The sequence below is a fragment of the Pelodiscus sinensis genome, chromosome 6 (assembly GCF_049634645.1).
Source record: "Pelodiscus sinensis isolate JC-2024 chromosome 6, ASM4963464v1, whole genome shotgun sequence".
Lineage (NCBI taxonomy): Eukaryota > Metazoa > Chordata > Testudines > Trionychidae > Pelodiscus > Pelodiscus sinensis.
This window is the reverse complement of record NC_134716.1, coordinates 97221562-97241920: the sequence shown is the minus strand read 5'-3', so window position 1 is coordinate 97241920 and position 20359 is coordinate 97221562. Positions and strand designations below refer to the sequence as shown.

Below are 20359 nucleotides of genomic sequence, written 5' to 3'. Positions count from 1 at the left end.
TGGAATGGAAATTACAGAGGCAGCGGCATATATAAAAACAATAAAAAGTTACTTGTCAAATGTAAGACCAGTGTTAGTGAGGCTAATCAAGTCAGGGTGGATGTGTCTCATTCACAGCATCTGATTGTGAAGGGAATATCAAGAGAGGGGAAATTGCCTTTGTAATGTGTAAACCAGTTAAGATACTTACTCAGTCCTAAACTGATTGTACTGAATTTGCAAATGAATGCCAGTTCAGATGTCTCCCTTTGTAATCCGATTTTAAAGCTATTTTGTAGAGGATGACTACTTTTAAAATAGTTACTGAATGCCCAGTGAAGCAAAAAGGACAAAATCAAAATATACAGAATTCCTTCACTGTTGAAGTGAAGAAGTTTATTTGGAGGAAAAATAAGGTCATTTTGATGGCAGAATGATCTAAATATTTACCGCTTACACTCAGATTTGAAGGAAAATAGAAAACATTCTGAAAAAATCTAAGTTACGTACTAAATACAATTCACAACACAATTCCTATAACACAAAACAGCCAGTTTTAGAAACTAAGATGAAAACACCACACATTTCTCAAATGAGAATGCTTTTATTACCTTTCCCTTGAGTTAAACCTTCGGTCAGCTGAAATGAGATCATATAACTGCTGGATGTGAGCAAGCCCTGGTAAAAAGATCAATACAGCACCTTCTATGTTTTTGAACTGGGGACTTCTATCTGTGGGGATAGAACATAGAAATCCAATAAAAAATTTAGGAAAAAAAATCCTATTTGACATTTCCTGTTTGAAAGAGCTGGGCCCTTTCCAAGAGACATCATGAAGAGGGATAAAATCGAACATCCTTACTTGTTCCAAGCATTATTAAACAATAAGAAATCCATGAAAGCAGAGTCCAAAGATATGACCAAAGTCATCACTGAATGATTTTTTAAAAATTCACAAACATTTTAGAAAGTGACAACATACCTAAGAAAGCAAGCAATTCCACAATAAGGTCAAGGTTGATCTTGTAGGGATTCATGTAGAAGATTGCTTGCTGCGTACGATTGCTATACTTCTGATAGTAAGGATCCAAATCAATACCTGATCCAGATTGGAGTGGAACAAACTCCTAAGAGGGAAAAACAATTTTAACAATAACTTTATGCAAGAGAAGGCAAGAGAGAATAGAGACATTTATTCCTGTTTTGCAAGACAAAATACATACACGTTTATGAAGTCATGACTAACAGAGTCCATTTTACAACAAAAAAGTTCCATTGGTACCATTGTGTCCATCCTTCAGGCTCACACTGTACCAACTCACAAACACTTGGCCAACTGGCGTTTTTTGCTTTTGAGGCTGCTTATCCTGTGCTCTAGAACGTCTGCTTCAATTTAATAAGTAACAAGCAAGTTTCTAGCCCTTATGGCTATAAAAAGAAAAAAATGAAAAAAAACATGAACTGAATGTAAACTGAGGCAGTCAGTTGTCTGAAGCTTGGTCTACACTAGGAAATTCAGTTGGTTTAACTATATTGAACAGGCTGTATAAAACCCACCCTCCGAGTAGCACTGTTAAGCCAACCTAAGTCCCAGTGTGGATAGTACTAGGTTAATATTTATTCATCTACTTACCATCTAATTCAAGAGAGCCCTGCAAGACATTTAGGGAGAGGCATCCTGGAAGTGGGAGATGGATTACATACATCAACAGAACCACCCCTTCCATCAGTGTAGGTCAGCGTTTCTCAAAGTGGTCCACAGACCCACTCTGAGAAAGCTGCTACCAAGCTGCTTCAGTTTGTTTACTCACCAGCTCTGCAGCCATGGAGCCTTGTGATTCCCTGTGGCTGAAAAGCTGGTAAGTAAACAAACCGTTGCAGCTCAGTAGCAGCTCTTTCAGAGTAGGTCTGCGGACTGTTTTGAGAAACACTGGTGTAGGTCATAGCACTAAAGGAGCACAGCCGCTGTATCATTTTAAGTGTAGACACGACCTGACTTTGGGGCAGCTCACATCTCAAAGCTCTAATTATTTCAGTAATAGAAAATCCTTAAGTCTAATGATATTTAAGTGCCACTACTGACAACAATTTCACTGCTGATCATTCAGGAAAGAGAGGGACAATCATATTATATGAAAATCTGCCCTACCTACTGCAATGTCTCATTTTTAGTACTGACTGGATGGTGCACAAGAGACTGCTCCCACTTATTGTCCTCCCTCTCTCATAGTACGTCCAGCCAACTAACCAGTGAGAAGGAGGGTATGTCTACACTACCCCGCTAGTTCGAACTAGCTAGGTAATGTAGGCATACCGCACTTGCAAATGAAGCCCGGGATTTAAATTTCCCGGGCTTCATTTGCATAAGCCGGGCGCCACCATTTTTAAATCCCGGCTGGTTCGAACCCCGTGCCGCGCAGCTACACGCGGCACGAACTAGGTAATTTGAACTAGGCTTCCTAGTTCGAACTACCGTTACTCCTGGAATGAGGAGTTTATCTTCATAAGTGAGTAGTATTGTTCCAGAGTTTATTCAAGATCTTTGCTCAGTCTTTGCTTAAATATATCGAGAGCTGGGAGTGTGCAAAAGATGCTGAAGGTGTAATTTAACTGGGAATCAAAATTAAAAATGTAGTGACAGTAGGGCAGCCACAAATAATTGTTGATGAAATCACCAAAAGACACACAGTTGATGACCCAGTAAGTTGCTGAATATATGGTTTCACAACCATTGGAAATATCATAAATGTATATAACTAGGTTAGTATTGTATTAATTGTGAGGATTTCATACCATCGTACAAATGGCTCAGCTGTCCAAAACCCCCTTCCCCCAACACACATACTCCCTACTACTACTAGAAGACTTACGTGTCATTGCCCGGGTCTGGGTCCAGGCCCACCCTGCCCACCAACTGACTTCTCCCCGGGGCAGGGCAGGCAGGCCTGGGTAGGATGAAACTGTGAGGGCTGTGTTACCAGCCAATGGCTGCTCCCCAGGGCTGGGGTGCCTACTGCCCCCATGTCGTCATTCACGAGTATAAAACTGTTCCTATTCTCTCACACCTCTCTCTTTCCATTTGAGGAAAAACAGTTGCATTTCATGTGCATCCCACTGTCCTGTCACAACAAAACCCTGAGCTTATTTTAAGTTATGAAAAGAGAAAGCTGTGTACCAAGTTTGGTGATCCAAGCTGTTACCATTTAAGAGTTCTTACAGATGGATGGATACACAGACAAATACTATATATTTTAGAGAGTCTGTGTAACTACTATTCCACCACCATAAACTCATAGTACGCTCAAACCTTGAATACTACATGCAGTTCTGGACATCGCATCTCATTTAAAAAAAAAAAGAAAAAGTGGGGGGTGTATTAGAATTGGAAAAGGTGCAGAGAAGGATAACAAATTATCAGAGGTACAGAACAGCTTCTATACAAGAAAAAAAATTTAAAAGATTGTGATTATGCAACATAAAAAAGATGAGTAAGAGAGAATATGATAGGTCTATAAAATTATGAACAGTGTAGAGAAAGCTGACTAGGCACAAAGTATTTACTCAGGGTATGTCTACACTTGCACCCTCGTTCGAGAGAGGGATGCAAATGAAGACATTCGAAATTGCAAATGAAGCCGAGATTTAAATATCCCGCGCTTCATTTGCATATTCACGTTATGGCGCTATTTCAAAATAACAGACGCTGTGAAGATGTGGTTATTTCAAGAGAAAACCCTTCTCTCGAAATAACTGGTAAACCTCATTGTGGGTGTGTCTAGACTACAGGCTTTTGTCAACAGACGTTTTGTGGACAGATACTGTCGACAAAGCTTCTGTTGACAAAGAGCGTCTAGACTACATCCAGTTTTTTCGACAAAGCAAGTCGCTTTGTCAACATGACAGCGTAGATGCAAAGGACAGTGTAGATGCAATAAAGCCTTGTGTCGACAGAACTCTGTCGACAAAAGGCGTTATTCCTCGTAGAATGAGGTTTACAGCCGTCGACAAAACTGCTGAGTTCTGTCAACATTATGTCGACAGAACTCAGCGGCAGTGTAGACGCAAGTATAGTTTTGTCGACAAAAGTCCACTTTTGTCGACAAAACCTTGTTGGCTAGATACACCCTGTATGAAGAATAAGGGTTATTTCGAGAGAAGGGTTTTCTCTTGAAATAACCGCGTCTTCACAGCGTCTTGTATTTTGAAATAGCGCCATAACGCAAATGAAGCACGGGATATTTAAATCCCAGCTTCATTTGCAATTTCGAATGTCTTCATTTGTATCCCTCTCTCAAAATAGGGTGCAAGTGTAGACATACCCTCAGTCTCGTAACACAAGAACTAGGAATAACGAAAATAAATTAATAGGCATCAGGTCTAAAAGAAAGTACTTTGCACAAAGCAGTCATCCTGTGGAATTCATTGCCGTGGAATGCTGTGAAGCCCAAAACCATAACTGGGTTCAAAAAAGAATTAGAGACATTTATGGAAGATAACTCTCTCAATAGCTATTAGCCAAAATAGGCAGGGACACAGCCTCTTATTCTGGGTGTCCCTAAACCTCCACATCTGGACATCAGGGAATGGATTACTCGGTAAGTTGCTTTGTTCTATTCATGATTCCTGAAGCCTCAGGCACTGGAAGATAGGATACTGGACTAAATACTGGACTAAATAGATCCTTGGTCTGACCCAACATGACCATTCTTACCTTCTTAAGCAAGACTGTCCAAACAGAAAATACTTTTACCTGATGCTTTGTAATTCCTCCTCCTTTGTTAGTAACATTTATTGTTATTTCTTCCTCCTCCTCCAAGAACTTCTGACAATATTCTGAGTCTTTCTCCAGAACATAACCGATTTCCTCAATAACATTTTCAACGTGGAAAACCTACAGAAGTAGTTTGAGAGGGGTAAATGCAAAAAATAAGTTTCACCTTTTGTCTTTCTTATGCAGACATTCTTAGCATTAAAAAGGGAATTTCCTATAACACTACCTTCTACAGTTGCTCTTCAACAGCAGGAAAAAAAACCCAGAGTGGAATTATATGTTGCTTTCAAACATATGCTGCCACTTCCTTTTTCTGTGACTGCCATTTCAAAGGAAAAGTAATTTACAGCTGTGAGGCTATGTCTAGACTACATGGCTCCGCCAACGGAGCCATGTAAAATAGTTTATCCGGCATAGGCAAAGAAGCGGGGATTTAAATAATCCCCGCTTCATTCAAATAAAAATGGCCGCCGCGCTGTGCCAACGATCAGCTGATCCGGCACAGCGCGGCAGTCTAGATGCGGCGCGGTCGACAAGGGCAGCCTTTGTCGACTGCTCCGGTATGTCTCGTCGAGCCATTGTCGACCGTGCCACATCTAGACTGCTGCGCTGTGCCAGATCAGAAGATAGTCGGTACAGCGCGGCGGCCATTTTTATTTGAATGAAGCAGGGATTATTTAAATCCCCGCTTCTTTGCCTCTGCCGAATAAACTATTTTACATGGCTCCGTCAATGGAGCCATGTAGTCTAGACGTAGCCTGAGGTATTTATACTAGGGGTAATGAGCCACTTTCTGTCCAGTCCCTACCATCTAAACTGCAGCCCACAGGTCTGTGAAGTGAGATAGAAAAATGTCAAAAGAAGTATGCGGTAAAGTTACATGAAGAGAAGTGAGATCTTTCCCTTATTATTTATATGGAAACAGAATAGAAATCACACTGTTATTTTTAGGGATGTCAGTATGTAGACGGTTACATGATTAACTGATAAACCTACATGCATCCTCCCGCTTGATGCCACTGGGGACTATCGAATAGTTGTGTAACCATTAAGATTTCATGAGGTTACACAACTATTCAATTGCACGATATCAAACATCCCTAGTTACTTTAAGAGCATATCAAGAAGCTGAGCAAGTCAGTAAAGCAAATTAACAAAGCAGCAAGAATGACATGTTAGAGGCTTTATCTTTGCATATCATAGCTTTAACAATGCGAGATCACAAAAGTAAATCATGATGGGCTGTATATTTGGTGCACTGTGTTATTAGAAATCCTATAAATAGAATTTTAATTATTTAACTTTTTTTTTTAAACAAATTAAAAACAATGACAACAACAAGTAACCATTAAAGCACAGTTGGTCGTTTACTACTAGATGACTTGTTCATTTAATTTAGCAACAGATATACAGCGACTAGTATTGATATGCAACAATTTGCATAAAATACTTCATATACATTGCTTTAATATGATTTGGCATCTCAAAGTTACTGTTTGATTAAAAAAAAATGACAAGATGAAAGATAAATACAGGTTGAACCTGGCCTGGCAGCCTCAGGACCTAACTGGTCATGAACCAGGGAATTTACTGGACCAGGAGAGGTCAATGTTGGCTCCACTGGCCTGGCCCCTGGGACATCACAGCTCCCTATTTCTGGCCCCCAGATCACCACAGTTCCATTTGTTGGCCACACGGGGCTCTCCTGCTTGGGCCGTGGGGCTCCAGTCTTCCCTGGTCCAGCAATGCTCCTGATCCCAGCCCATTGTTTTTTCCCCAGGACTACTCCAGCCCTGGAGCACCCATAGGATCACCGACAATGTTGGACCAGGAATGTTGCTGGACAAGGGACATCTGGATTACAGAGGTTCAACCGTTAGTAAGAGGAGAGACATTTTGAAATGCTCACACCTTTTCCCACCATCAGAACTTAATACAACAGAACACATCAAAGCAAAAGGACAACCACCAAGGCCATAGAAACAGAAGGAACCTAAAAGTTTTCTTTACACTGAACTGCTTTCTAAAAAAATATGCACAATAATAAAAATGGCATTTTAGAATTTCTATGCATGGTCTTAATTATAACTGAATAGTCAGGGGGAAAAAAAGATGTAAATCCACAGAATTCTTAGGATCACTGAAGGAATTTGAAGATTTTTAAAGAAATGGGCTAAAATGGTTTTAAATTCAGACAAAAGACTACCCCTTCTCTTGCTGCTGCAGTAGATACAACTGAAGGACATATTATTGGAGCTTATTTGTGTGTGTAGATAAAAAGAAACATTTACCTACCTCAACAGGGTAACTCCTTCCTGAAATCCTTAGAATGGGACAGTGGGTGAAATAGCTGGAAAACTTTTCACTGTCAACAGTAGCACTCATTAAAATCAAGTGCAGGTCTGAACGTTTATGCAAGATCTCCTTCAGAATAATCAGCAAAAAATCAGACTGGACACTTCTTTCATGGACCTTGAATTAAAGATGTAATAGCAAATTAGTCTGAGATATAAATACAAGTAATTCTTATGAAGGATACTTCTACTTTGCTTCTGCACAATTGTAAGAGAACTGCTAACCTCGTCAACAATAACATGAGATACATTTGAAAGAAGACTGTCGTCCTGCAGTTTCCGAAGCAGAACTCCTGTTGTACAATATAATAATCTAGTAGCTTCCCCCATTCGGGATTCCATACGTATTTGATATCCACACAAGGAATTCTAGAAAACAACGTATATGATATTATTTAAATGTATAGCAGTGGCATAAAATACTAAGTACAGGCGACCCCTGACTTACGACCACCCGGACTTACGGCCCCCTGCATTTATGACTGCCCTGATCCGGCCCAGCGTAGTCTCTCAAGCCTGACATGCTGGGGACCACAACTACTAGGAGGCAAAGTGGGCAGCGTTTGAACTGGTGTCCCGCCAGGCCTTGCTCCGGGCCCTGATCAGTGCCACTGTGTGCCTGGGACATTTGCGCAGCCTGTCCCTAGCGACCGCCCTGTTCCGGTGCAGCGTGGCCTCTCAAGACCAGCACGCTGGGGACCACAACTCACAGGAGGCAAAGGAGGCCAGGAACGGAACCCTCATTTATAACATTGTGCCTGTTGGAAATAAAGGTTCAACTTATGATGTTTCGATTTACAATGGTTCTCCAGGAACCAATTAGGTTGTAAATGCAGGAGTCGCCTGTATACCATAGATCCACAAAGGTTAAAGTGAAAATTAAGCACTTGATTCAGACACTGCATACACTACTAGGAAAGTAGCATGGTGGATTTTTTTTTCAATTCCAAACAACATTTGGCATAATTATTTGTTTCTATTCAATATATATTAAAGGAGGTACTGAACTAGAAAGTTACGTAGAAGTTGCACTTCCAAAAACTGGCACTCTGGTCTGGCAACATCTGTGGTCTGGTAAGACCATGATGCTCCTGGACCAGAGAGCTCAGGAGGCTAATGGCAGGAGGGTCAGCCATGACTGGAAGCAACAGGCCAGCAGCCCAGCCAGACGAACCTCTAGCTGGCGGGGCTAGGGCCCCACAGCAGCCCCCGGCAAGCGAGGGAGTCAGTGGCAGCTGGGCAAGCAGCTTGGCTGGACTAGTGCATGGTGTGCAGACATGGTACATGCTGGGGTGGTAGCTAGCTGACAGCAGGCTGGGACTTGGGGGCCGGTGGCAGGGGACTACCTATGGGCTGCCAAATTCTCTCTTTCAGGACCAATCAGGTCCCGAGGGTGCTGGACCAGGGAGGTCCAACTTTTACACTGACAGTAACAAATGAGGCAATTAGAAAAGTATTTGTAAAATTTAAATATGACCTGTACAAGGACCAATTAATAAATCCTCACAAAACTCACATATTGGGAAACTAAGGCAATGATTCTCAGCATAACTGTATCAGTGTTTTTTTTCCCTCACACACACAAATATGCCCTCGTTCTCTTTCCCTCACTATTGCATGATTGAGAGAAATGAAAAACGTGGAAGAACAGTGATACTATGGATGATGTTTCCAAAACAGCCAAAAAAATCAAGATCATTACCAAAGTTAATGGATGCTTATCTAAGCAAATATTTTGCATTTCAGCTATTGCCAAGAGAGACAGACTTGAGTGCAGTGCCTCAAAAAGCGATTTCATATTAATTACTTCACACAAACATTTTTATTCCTCTCATGGTACTTATTCATTTACGATAGCCTTACATTTTCTACAGCCACTGTAAGAAGTTTTCCTTTGCTTTTCAGTATTTTTAAGATATAAAATTCAGAATGTAAGACCACAAGCTTATTTTAATCAGTACTTTAAATAGGCCTTTAGAAGTTCAAATATATATCCCATAACAATAAAATAAATTCTTCAATTAGAATTACTGAATGTCTTCTGATACAAATCAAATGGATAAACAAGTGTTACATAAGTTAACTTCACCTTGGTGAGTGTACCTTTAAAAGTGGCTTATTAGAAGTAGGATGGTGTAACTTCTGCTGGGTTATTAAAAATTCCAGGATTTGAAGATAACATCCAAAGGAAAGCTCATGTTAACTCCAGTACAAATTAAAATACTTGAGAAAAAAACATGCTTAGTATTCACTTGTGAAAACTATTCCCTGCACCTCACATAATGAATGTTGAAATTTCTCGAAACATGTTATTTCTGTAAGGAAATTGATATTGTGTGAAGTTTTGTTTCTATTATTGGGTACTGCATTTGTTCTAAAATAGTAAGAAATAAGTCAATGCTAAATCTTTCTTTGTACCATAAATAAAACAAACATTTTATTCTGAATTCAAAACAATTTGTAAAATGTGTTTTCTTCCCCATTAATAGATTTCATGGCATTGGTTCATTGTGGAAAACTAAAAATTTGTCATCAAGTAATTCAGAAAGGGAAAATAATATGGCTATAAATGTTATGTTTTAAATATGTGCCCCTATATTTGTTGTGTCTAGAGAATCACTCAATGCTCATTATCAGTTAGTAATCTAGAGTTTAACAAAAAGCAAGGAAAGAGGCCTTTAAGTAAAATCATGTCAAACATCATTATGTGGCATCCATTACATGAAGAAAAATAAGCTTCCTACATAACCAGCGCTCTAAGCTGTTAGCTATAAATCAAGTAGTAGCTTACTCTTCCTCCAGGTCCTGTTTCACAGCCTAGTTCTTCACAAACTCTGGTAGCCAAACTCACTGCTGAAATCCTTCGGGGTTGTGTGCAGACAATATTACATTTACTCAATACCCCCACATTTAACAACAAATCCTCCAACAAGAAATGGGGTACTTGGGTACTTTTGCCACTGCCAGTTTCTCCAGCCACAACAAGTACACGATGCTTTTTCAGTGTTTCTATGATTGCATTTCTGTGTTTAAATATAGGTAACTGTTGTCTTTCCTTTAAAAGTCTCTGGTATTTGGAGGAACTTTGAAGTTTTTTAAACAGGATCCTCACAGGCTCTAAATCATCTGTGCTTGTGGACTCAACAGAGAGTCTGCTGAAGTCCTCTTCAGAAACTAAGTCTTCCCAGGAGTCCTCAGGATCTTCTAATACTTTGGGTTTTTCAGATTGCTGCTGCTGTTGTTGTTGCTGTTTGAGTTTGTTTAATAACTTAGCAATAAAGTGATCACGAGGCTTGTTAATTTCTAACTTGCTTTCTTCTTCCTTTTTCTTTTCAATTTCACTCCATTCTAACCAAACATCTCGATATGGGAGAGGCAGCAACTGATGGACTGACTTTAGAGAAAACACAGAAAAAACAACAATATGCATTATTCTGTAGCTTTACTGACATTTCACTTACAAATCCATTTGAAAATTCTAGATGTTACCTTAAAGATTCTTTAAGAAATTAAAGACTATATCACTTTTCCAAAACCTTAAATACTTCCTCTCTATAGATGTAGATTTTAATCACTTGTCTTCAGAGTCTGTTTGGGTACTTTCTATGATAACATTTTTATTTGAGACCTCAAATCTTTCCTTAAAATATATGTTGCTAGTATTTGATTGCAGCTAAAGAGTGATTAGTTTTCCCAAATCCTACATTTAGAATAAATTATAAATATAAAAACAGAATAAGGAAAATGTATATATGAAACCTAAGGAATACCAGTTATTTCAACAGATCATATTAAAAATGTACAACAAGGATGTTTAGAGGCATTTTGCTTGTACATTATCACAAAAATTATGTGTCAGTTGAGTAAATGAAAATATTATGTCTTATACTCTGATGCATAATTATTGCTGTTTTACTTATTCAACAATTATACTGCTGAACAGCAGACAGAAGATAATTTCTCACATTATCAAAAACTATTTCAAAAAACAACTTAAATACCCGAGATCACTAATTCTCTCAAAATGACCAAAGTCCAATAAGATGGGGAGAAAAGTTGAAAATTATATATTTGTAACCATACTGAGCATCTGTTTCTACCTGTGGTAGTGCAACTAGTAGAATTGTTTTAAAAACTTTATAATATTTAACACACATCATGATGGTTTGCCGTACATTACAGCTTCACATGATTATGTTTGGCACTTTTAATTAGGCCAAGCAAATTTGTAATTTACACGGAGAAGTCAAACTTTGAAAAAATCTTTATTTATTCAGATTTTTAAAAGATGAATATGGATATATTTCCACAATATATTCCGTCCTAAGAAATTAGTATAGTAAAAATCTTACCTGCCCTTTGACTAAGTGGTAGAGAGCTAATGTAGCAGCCAGATGTTGAGCTTGCATGCTATCCTCTGTCAGAATTGTAGGACACACTGTCATTACATCAACTGATTTGGTAACTCTAACCCTTCAAAGACAGAAAAACCAGTACTATAAAATCATATTTCGGTCAGACATTTCTACTTACTAGCCTCCTATTTTTACTTAATATGTAGCATTCAAATAAGAGGAAACTGAAGGTTATCAGACAAAGACCATAACACAAATAAAATCATTAACTGCTAAGATTTCAACATAAAACAAAGGGAAGTAAAAGAACAGGTTTATGGAACTGTTCTCTAGATTAGCCTGCAGCAGCCCGTGGGATGTCTGCTTTTTGAAAAAAGCAAAATTAAGTAGAACCAGAGCTTCTTTGATAAAACTGAAGTGACCAACTTATGGAAACAAACATTTACTTAGATGATGTGGACATTATCTAAAAATATTGTATGAAATATAACCACAAATAGAGTTGGTAAAATATTTCATCTAATGCTGTTTTCAGTGAAAAATGCATATTCAGGAACACAGATTTTACAAATGTGTAAAATTAGTCAAACTGCTTCAGTCAAAAAATTCCAAAAAATATAACATTCTAAATATGTAAGTTTAGAGACATTCAATTGAATGGAAATGGCTAGATTCAGTAGAAAAATTCAGCTTTACTAGAAGTACATACCTACATTTCCAATATCTACCCACCGGAACTTTTTCAAAAGAAGGATTTGGACTCTTGGGGAAATTTTTCCTGCACCAATCGATCAAGAACTGTTTAGGAGATTTACCAGTCCAACTTCGAGCAGTGTAGTCAAAATTCCTTACATCTCGAGACTCCCGCTTTTTCACTACAATGAACAAAATTTACATTATTTTACATTTCAGAGGGGTAGCTGTATTAGTCTGTTTCAGCAAAAAACAAAGAGTATGATGGCACTTTAAAGACTAACAAATTTATTAGGGCATAAGCTTTTGTGACCTAAAACTCACTTCCTCAGATGCTGAAAACAGAAAATGAAGGGATACAGGAATAGGAATGCGAAATCAGTGCTAAAGTCACACTCTCCTCTCTATAACGCTTCCTTTACTGTTTTCTTTTCTCTTCAGCATCTGAGGAAGGGACTTTTATCTAATGAAAGCTTATGCCCAAATATCCTAATAAATTTGTTAGTTTTTAAAAGTACCACCAGACTCGTTGTTTCATATGTCCAAACTTTCTTTAATCTTGAATGAATCCAAATTAATTCTCTCTTGACCTAAGCATTTTTAGTAGAAAGTAAAAATTTTCATAAGTTCGTACTGATACTATCTACTGTCAAGCAGAGAATACTGGTCTGGTTCAGTATAGCAACACCTATATCTAACTATAGCAAATCTGGCACACTGCTATAATTCCTAACCCCCCCCCCCCCCCCCAAAAAAAAAAACCCTAGATTTGACATTGGTGGTTACAGAAACAGCATAGGACAGGGGTTCCCAAACTTTTTGACACGGGGACCAGTAAATCCATTCACGAACTTTTGGAGGACCAGTAATGTTCATTTGCATATTTGCATATTCATTAATCAAATTATGAATATTCAAATAAGTTGTTTCTGGTCCTCCCAAATCTCCCAGTGCCAGCTTTAGCAAAGCTTTTGATATGGTCACCCACAATATTCTTGCCAGCAAGTTAAGGAATATGGATTGGATAAATGGGCTGTAAGAGACAGAAAGCTGGTTAGACCAGGGTTTCCCAAACTTTTTACTTTAATTGGAACCCTTTTTTTTCAGTTCTGCTTTTTGCAGCCCAAAAATATAAACATGTGAAAAACAAACAAAGAAAATACCAGACATATAACATGTCTGGTATTTTTCTCAGTAGGTAAGTTGTATTATTTCTAGATGTATCAGTTTGTAGTTTCAAACTGCCTGGCTGGTAAATGTGCTCAGGCTGCATGAGTGTGTCTACCAGCCAGATAGTTCACAACTACTCGAGGGGTTTGTGTGTGTGTGTGTGTGGGGAGGGGGGGCACAGTAGAATCCCTGTGCCAGACTAACTCGTGCTTTGTGGGTGGGGGCGAACGGGGTCGGGTCAGTCCCACTCCCTGCAGGCTGATTCATTCCTCCCCCCTGCTCCCCTTGCTGCGCCTCTGGCCAGCCCCACTTCCCCCAACCCTCTCCCTGGCAGCCAGTTCTCCCCCGCTTTTCCTCCCAATCTCCCTTGGCCAGCCCCGCTACCTGCATCCAGCCCTCCTTCCAGCAGCCACTTCTTCCACCCCGCCCACATCTTCCCCGGCCAGCTCCCTGCCCCCAACCTCGCACCCCCCGGCAGCCCTGCTTCCACCGGCCCCTCAATATCCCCAGCCTGCCCTGATTCCCCTGTCCAGTTCTGCTTCCAGTGGCCAGCTCTTCCCTCCTCCTCACCCCAGAATCCCCTGGCACCTGCACCTTCCCTTAGCCCTGCACCCTCCTGGTGCCTCCTTTTCCCCTAATACCCACCCCCTCACCAGTCTCTGCCCCATTCCCCTCCTGTCCCTCTGTGCCCTCACACACAATTTGTTCCCCATGCCCATCCCTTCTTTCAAGCCTTCTCCCAGCACCTCCCCCTCCAGCCCCCAGTGCCCTTCCCCTCTCCTCTCCTCTTCCAGCATCACCCGGTCCCCCATCCCACTGACACCTCCCCTCCTGCCCTTTCCCTCATGGTCTGCACTGGGCCCCCTGGCATTTGTCTCTCTCTCCCGCACCCCTGTCCCTTGGTGCCTTTCCCTCCCAAGCCCCTTCTCCTTCCACCCCTTTCCCCACCCCTCTTCTTTCCTTGCCGCCGCACGAGTCGGTTCCCACCTTCTCTTTCCCCGTTGCAGGGCCAGGGTCCGCGCTCAGGCCCCGGAGGCAGAACCCGGAGCCAGCCAGGCCCCGCCACGTGCCTCGCATGGGTTTCAAAACCCTGGGCCGTGACGTCACGTCCTCCCCGCCTACGTGCAACGCCGCGCATGGGCGGCAGGCGGCGAGGAGGAGCCGCGCGCAGCAGAGACATCCGGGGCCAAGGGGACGCTCTGGGGGCGGGGCCGGAGAGGACGCGCGGGGGTGGGGCCTGCTCCAGGCGGGGGCAGGGAGAGACCCAGCTCCACATAGCACTGGAGCAGGGCCCGGCTCTTAACTCGCTGGCACTTCTGGGTGCAGGGGCGCGGGGCCCGATTCGACCAGATGGGTCAATCGGCCTAAGGGCCGGCAGCCACCAGGCATGCTGAGGCCCGCCATTTTTTTTTCCGCGGCCCGGTAGCGGGCCGTGGACCATAGTTTGGGAAATGCTGGCCTAGGATACCACTCAAGCTCATTGCTGCTATACTTAAACAATAGTCAAAGCTTTCAACCATCGACAATATTTCTTGAAAAAAATTAATGTCTAACTGCGTGATGCAGTGAATCAACACACTAGCCTTCTACCTACAGAAACATGCACAAGTTGAATCTTCTTTAATCTGACAACACCCCTGGTCCATCATGGTCAGTAACCCAGTGGATGCTCCAGGCTGGAGCACTCAGTGGGAAAAACCAGGGAGCTGGGTCAAGAGTGTTACGGGGCCAGGAAGAGTGGAGCCCAGCAAGATGGGGAAGCAGAGGCCTGGTACTATGGGGGCCAACAGTCGAGCCCCAGGACCTTAGGGACTGGCGGGGGTTGAGAGGGTCGGCGACTGGGAGCAGAGGCCTGGCACCTTAGGGACTAGCAGTGGAGCCCCGTACAGCAGAGAGAAGGAAAAAACTATAAGGGAGCCTTTCAAATGAAAACGGCCATGTAGTATTTAGCTATAACTCTGGCTCTCCTCCCCACCCCATACTCGAGTAAAGGGGATGGGGCCTGAGGGCCAGTAGCCGGTAATAGAGGTGCTGGCGATCACCTCCCCTGGTCTGGCAAATTCCCTGGCTTGGGACCAGTCAGGTCCCAGGGATGCCGAACCAGGGAAGTTCAACCTATAGTCAAATCGTTATCTGACTCATAAGTGACAATCAGTGGCTATATATATATATATATATATATATATATATATATATATATATATATATATATATATATATATATATATAAACTTGTACTACAACTAATATAATGCTTTTAAGGCCAACTCAGAAGTTAAACTGGTTCATCCTATCTTCACTGTAATAAGGGTTTGGGGTCCCAGTACAGTAAATCAAGTTTGCACTGCTCTTAATTTCAATAATACCCTTCTCTTCCTCAGCTCCAGATTTTTCAAGTAAGTTCAGGTTCAAAGTTGCTTCAGGTGGCAAAGGAGATTTTTTCTTTTCATTCTGTTGTTGGTTTGTAATTTTTATAGCTGGATTAAACACAGGATGTTCTTCCAGTGTTGCCATTTCTGCAAAAGGAAATAGATGCTGTTTTTTCTTAAGGGCTTGTCACTCATCCTTTAAAGATGTGACACACCAGAAAGTCAGTAATATAAGCTGTTTTTCAATACCTCGGGTCATACTACAAAGACATTTATGAAGGTCTGCAATTCAAGCAATGATATTAATCCAATTTAAAAGGTATTAAAGAATCATCTTCAAGAAAATTTTCCTAATACACTTGGCCCTCTTTAACCTAGCTACCCTGAGAAACAGGGTATGCTAGATTAATCATGGAGGTTAGAGGGGAGGAGGATGGATCTGGGAGGGTGCATGCATGAGGGGGTTTAGGGTGGGGCATTTACCTGCACCCCACTCCCAGGAGCACACGAGGCTCTACATTCCCCCACACGTCAGGCGCCCCACCCCCTGTTGCTTTGGGAGCAACGGGGTAAAGCCTCCCGCGAAGCATTTCATTGCCGTTCCCCCAACTGGTGCAGAGCTGTTTCCGCCTCCCCCGACAGAGTACATACCTGAATTACAGAGGTTCAAGTGTAGGTTGACAGATTTACCAGCAAAAGTGTGTGTACACAATTAAAAGTATAAGTTCACTAAAATGTACAGATAATATGAACATCCATACCCTGCTGAATTCTTCTTATTTTTTCTTGTGCCACCTTCTGGCCTTGTTTGTCTTTGTCTTGCTTGGAGGAAGTTGCCTGTTCCTTTGCTTCCAAAAGCTTTGCAGCCAAATGCACATATCTTTCATTCTGTTCCAAACAAGATCATTAGTTACGTTTGCATATTTTGTAAGTGAAATTAACTACATAATAAAGTCTATTCCCTCCCAACTACCCAATCATGCCAACACAATATTTATATGAAATAAATCCTTTTGAGAGAGAATGAATAATTCTAGTTTCACAAATACAAATAAAAAAGGCTAAGCATTACTTTTCACCAAAGGTGGGAATGGAAAACAACTGTTATCCTACATGTTTATGTCTCACAGGGGACTGCGTTTTCCATTCTAGCAATATGAAACAAAAGTTTTATTTTTATGTTGAAGGCAAAAGTGGAGAATGACTTAGGAAGCATTACTTCTAGGGGTTTGTTTTTTTAATCTTCCTTCTGCCTGAAATATTGTCAAACCTACAAAAAACTAAGACAATGATTAAATCAATTCAGTCCTTGATTTTACACAAAATACACAAACACATATACATGATAGAACCATAATTTACAGATAAATACCACATGGCAGTTTTGATTTCAGAAAGAATCCCTATATAATTTGCTCCCCAGCTTACAGGATCAAATTTTTCCTCTTCTTCTGAGTTTTTCACAGACTCGCTTTTTTCATCATCACTCTGTTGCTCAGCATATTGTAAAATCCATTCCTTCATACTCATTTCTTTGTCTTTCCCAGTATTTCTCTATTAGGAAGAACAGCCACCATAAGAAAGATAATTGTACAGCAACTGAAAAAATATAACAACTATTTTACCAATATTTGAGAAATGTTGCTTGAAATTCAGAACAACAACAAAAAAGAAGAGACTTTGTAGATCAGGCAAAATATCACACAATTTATATTTACACACACACACACACACACACTTTTTTGATATTGAGATAAAATTTTTACAACTACTATGGGGGAAAACTGAAAAAGAGGATTATGTAGGGAATCTTGATTAAGGTTTAACAACTTGCAGTACTGGACTCCTAAACCACAGAGACAAACTTATGTAGGCACAATTCAATAAAATTGACATCTAGGTGTTATGTGCTGTTCTACAAACTACAGCTGTAGTAAACAGAATTAATGGGTTGTGGGGTCTGCAGAGTAGATTTAACTGAACTGGGACTTGGTATTTTTCCAACAAGTCAAATTTTTACCACTGAAACTTCATAACCCTTTCATTTTTTACAAATATTCCACTCTAGGGAACAGAAATCCTTCTGTATATTTTAAATTACTGAACACATTGGATGGGATTTTAAAAAACGTTCTATGTTGACATAACTCTTTTCCAAGTCATGGGGAGTTTAACCATTTGAAAACATCTTCCCATAATTCCTTAAATTACCTTTATTTCGGGGCAATCTTCCTTCTTCTTGTTGTTTGGTAACTGGGGAGTTTCATTTAGTGGCACAGGAGAATGAAATTTTGCTCTAGGTTTCTGTTGCTCTTCTTCAAACTGCTGACTAAATCCTTCAGGTAATGCATCTTTAAAATAAAATTAAATCCAGATCATGGAAAAATAACTGAAGATACTTTCAATAGCACGAGGTGCAAACTAAAAATAAGAAACAAACACCATGTATGACTGAATCAAACTCAGGTCTTGATATTCACTTGAGCAGATGCTGATATCTGTTTGTATGCCTACTTAGTAGATGAATCAATGGAAGCAGAGAGATTAAATAGTGTGTCCAAAGTTAGGCAGAAAGACCAAAGTGCCGCTAGAAAGAGTAGCAACTCTGAGGTACATGGTTTTAAATTACTAATCCTATTGAAATAAACTGTTAAACTATGTAGCACTTCCAAACCACAGTGGTTATTATTGCTTTTATAACAGGGTTAAATCTAATATATAAAGGAGAATGTTTGTGCGCTAATAACTTGAACGCTATAAGAGCTACCGCAACCAAACTTTGCATGGGATAATCTTTCATCTGGGAGAAGGTTTTAAGGTCCTGTGGGAGGGAAGAGATGAGAGACCAACACCTTTTCCCAGGGGCTGCACGGAGCCTGGCAGTGCGGGGGGAAGCGGCAGGGACAGTCACTCACTAAGGCCAGAGGAGGGACAAGGAAGCAGAGGGTGGGCTTGGGCGCCGGTGGCAGGCGCGTGGCTGGCTCCCTTCCCTCAGGCTCCTCACCTCAGTTATATCACCTTTCCCGAGCAACACCGACGGGTAACTCCAGCTAGTTAAAACCTATAATTCACATCTTTAAAGGCAACTGTAGAATATGAGTGAGACACTTGACCACCATATTTTATGGAAATATGGTTTTAAACATGAATATACATCTCAAATATGCTTTATGCAAAACAAGAGCTTGTGATCACCTGAATGTGTATATTCTATTTGTGTGCATGTATTATTCTTGTATGTTACGGTTAGAAATATAAACTCTAAACCTGCTTACCAATCTAAAATGTCTAGTGAGAGCCACTAGTGGTATTCAATGGCCTGATGTGCAAGGCAATGATCCGTAAATGGTTTTCTGTGTCACATAAGCACAAACTGCAATTGCTCTTACAAAGACTAATGACCAGGGCTCGCCGAACCGCGGCGAGCCCCGCTTGCCAGCCATGCTGTCCAGCGATCTGCACATGAGCAGATCGTTCTGTGCATGTGCAGATTGCCCGAACCTGGCCCGAACCTCACCATGGGTGAGTAGATTGCATTATTTGTGGAGCCCTGCTAATGACCATGCCATCTATGCTGGAATCCATCCTGAATTTGGTATTCTTCCATTGGAATAGGGAGGATAAAATAAAGGATTCCTACCCTGGGGAAATTCTATTTAAGGAATGGGGAGAAATTAATGATCATCTTCAGCTGCCTTTTGAAAACTGCTTCTCCACCCTAAGAAAATACACAAGAAGCTGTTATACCCAGGCCAGAGAAAAGATCAGCTCTAATTTGAAGAACTTTACCTAGAATAAGGACTAGGTGGTGTGTTTTGTTTATTTTAGATTAGTAATTTGCTTTGATCTGTCTGTTTTCACTTACAGTCACTTAAATCCTAATTTTTTATATTTAAATGAAACACTTGTTTATTTTCAAATGCAGTATAAATAATTGTTACCTGGGGGAAGCAACAACTGCGCAGATCTCTCATTGATAAAGGGGGGAGAACACGTTTAAGAGCTTACTCTGTTTAAAACTTTTAAGAGAGAGAGAGAGAGAGAGAGAGAAAGATGGATTTATTTGGGGTTTTGGCACCTTTTGACAACCGTGCTCTTGGATACTGTCAAATCCCTATAACTGAGTGCTCCCAGCGCTAAGCTACTTCTGCATCTGAGTTGCTCTGCTGGGGACTGTCTTCTCCCAGCAAAGACACAGAGTTGAAGTGACTGGAGCTTCTGGCCCATAAGGGGCACTCCAGGGGGCAGGTAGGTGGGCTCAGTAGTATGATCAGCACACCAGGTGACAGTCACAAGGGGAACTCTGCAATTCCACCCATCATAATGAGGCCTTCTTGGAGATTTTTATATGTATACATGGATGATTTAATGAATTTCCTTTGAGCCTGGCGAGGGACATTAGGTGCTAAGATTTCTCTGCTGCAGAGCACATCTTCAATTTGCAAAAGGAATATATTTTCATACCATCTGCAGTGTTGTCATAGCCCTGTTGGTTTCAGATTATGAGAAACAGGAGGTGGATGAGGTAATATGTTAATGGACCAACTTCTTTCACCAAAAGTTGTTGGTCCAATAAAAGTTATTACCTCACCACCATGTCTTTTTCTATACCATTATGGGAATAGTTTTGCTAGAGAACGCCTAATGGTACAGCTAGTGAAAGAAAAT

At 40.8% G+C, this 20359-nt stretch overlaps 1 protein-coding gene across 3 annotated transcripts in view; it reads right to left on the bottom strand.

Annotated features, from left to right (window-relative positions):
* DHX29 (DExH-box helicase 29) overlaps positions 1 to 20359 on the bottom strand; it is a 45159-nt gene that overhangs the window by 18898 nt on the left and 5902 nt on the right. For all 3 annotated transcript variants that reach the window (XR_001369342.3, XM_014581743.3, XM_006139548.4), the window contains exons 5-16: positions 17903 to 18042; positions 17120 to 17245; positions 16453 to 16579; positions 15689 to 15838; positions 12169 to 12334; positions 11457 to 11577; positions 9896 to 10498; positions 7330 to 7473; positions 7046 to 7222; positions 4730 to 4870; positions 962 to 1106; positions 591 to 711 (exon numbers count right to left, since the gene is read on the bottom strand). Coding sequence is in view for 2 of the 3 variants with exons in the window: in XM_014581743.3 (XP_014437229.1) it covers positions 591 to 711; positions 962 to 1106; positions 4730 to 4870; positions 7046 to 7222; positions 7330 to 7473; positions 9896 to 10498; positions 11457 to 11577; positions 12169 to 12334; positions 15689 to 15838; positions 16453 to 16579; positions 17120 to 17245; positions 17903 to 18042 (2161 nt within the window). In the remaining variant the exon portion in view is untranslated. The remainder of the gene's footprint in view (positions 1 to 590; positions 712 to 961; positions 1107 to 4729; positions 4871 to 7045; positions 7223 to 7329; positions 7474 to 9895; positions 10499 to 11456; positions 11578 to 12168; positions 12335 to 15688; positions 15839 to 16452; positions 16580 to 17119; positions 17246 to 17902; positions 18043 to 20359) is intronic.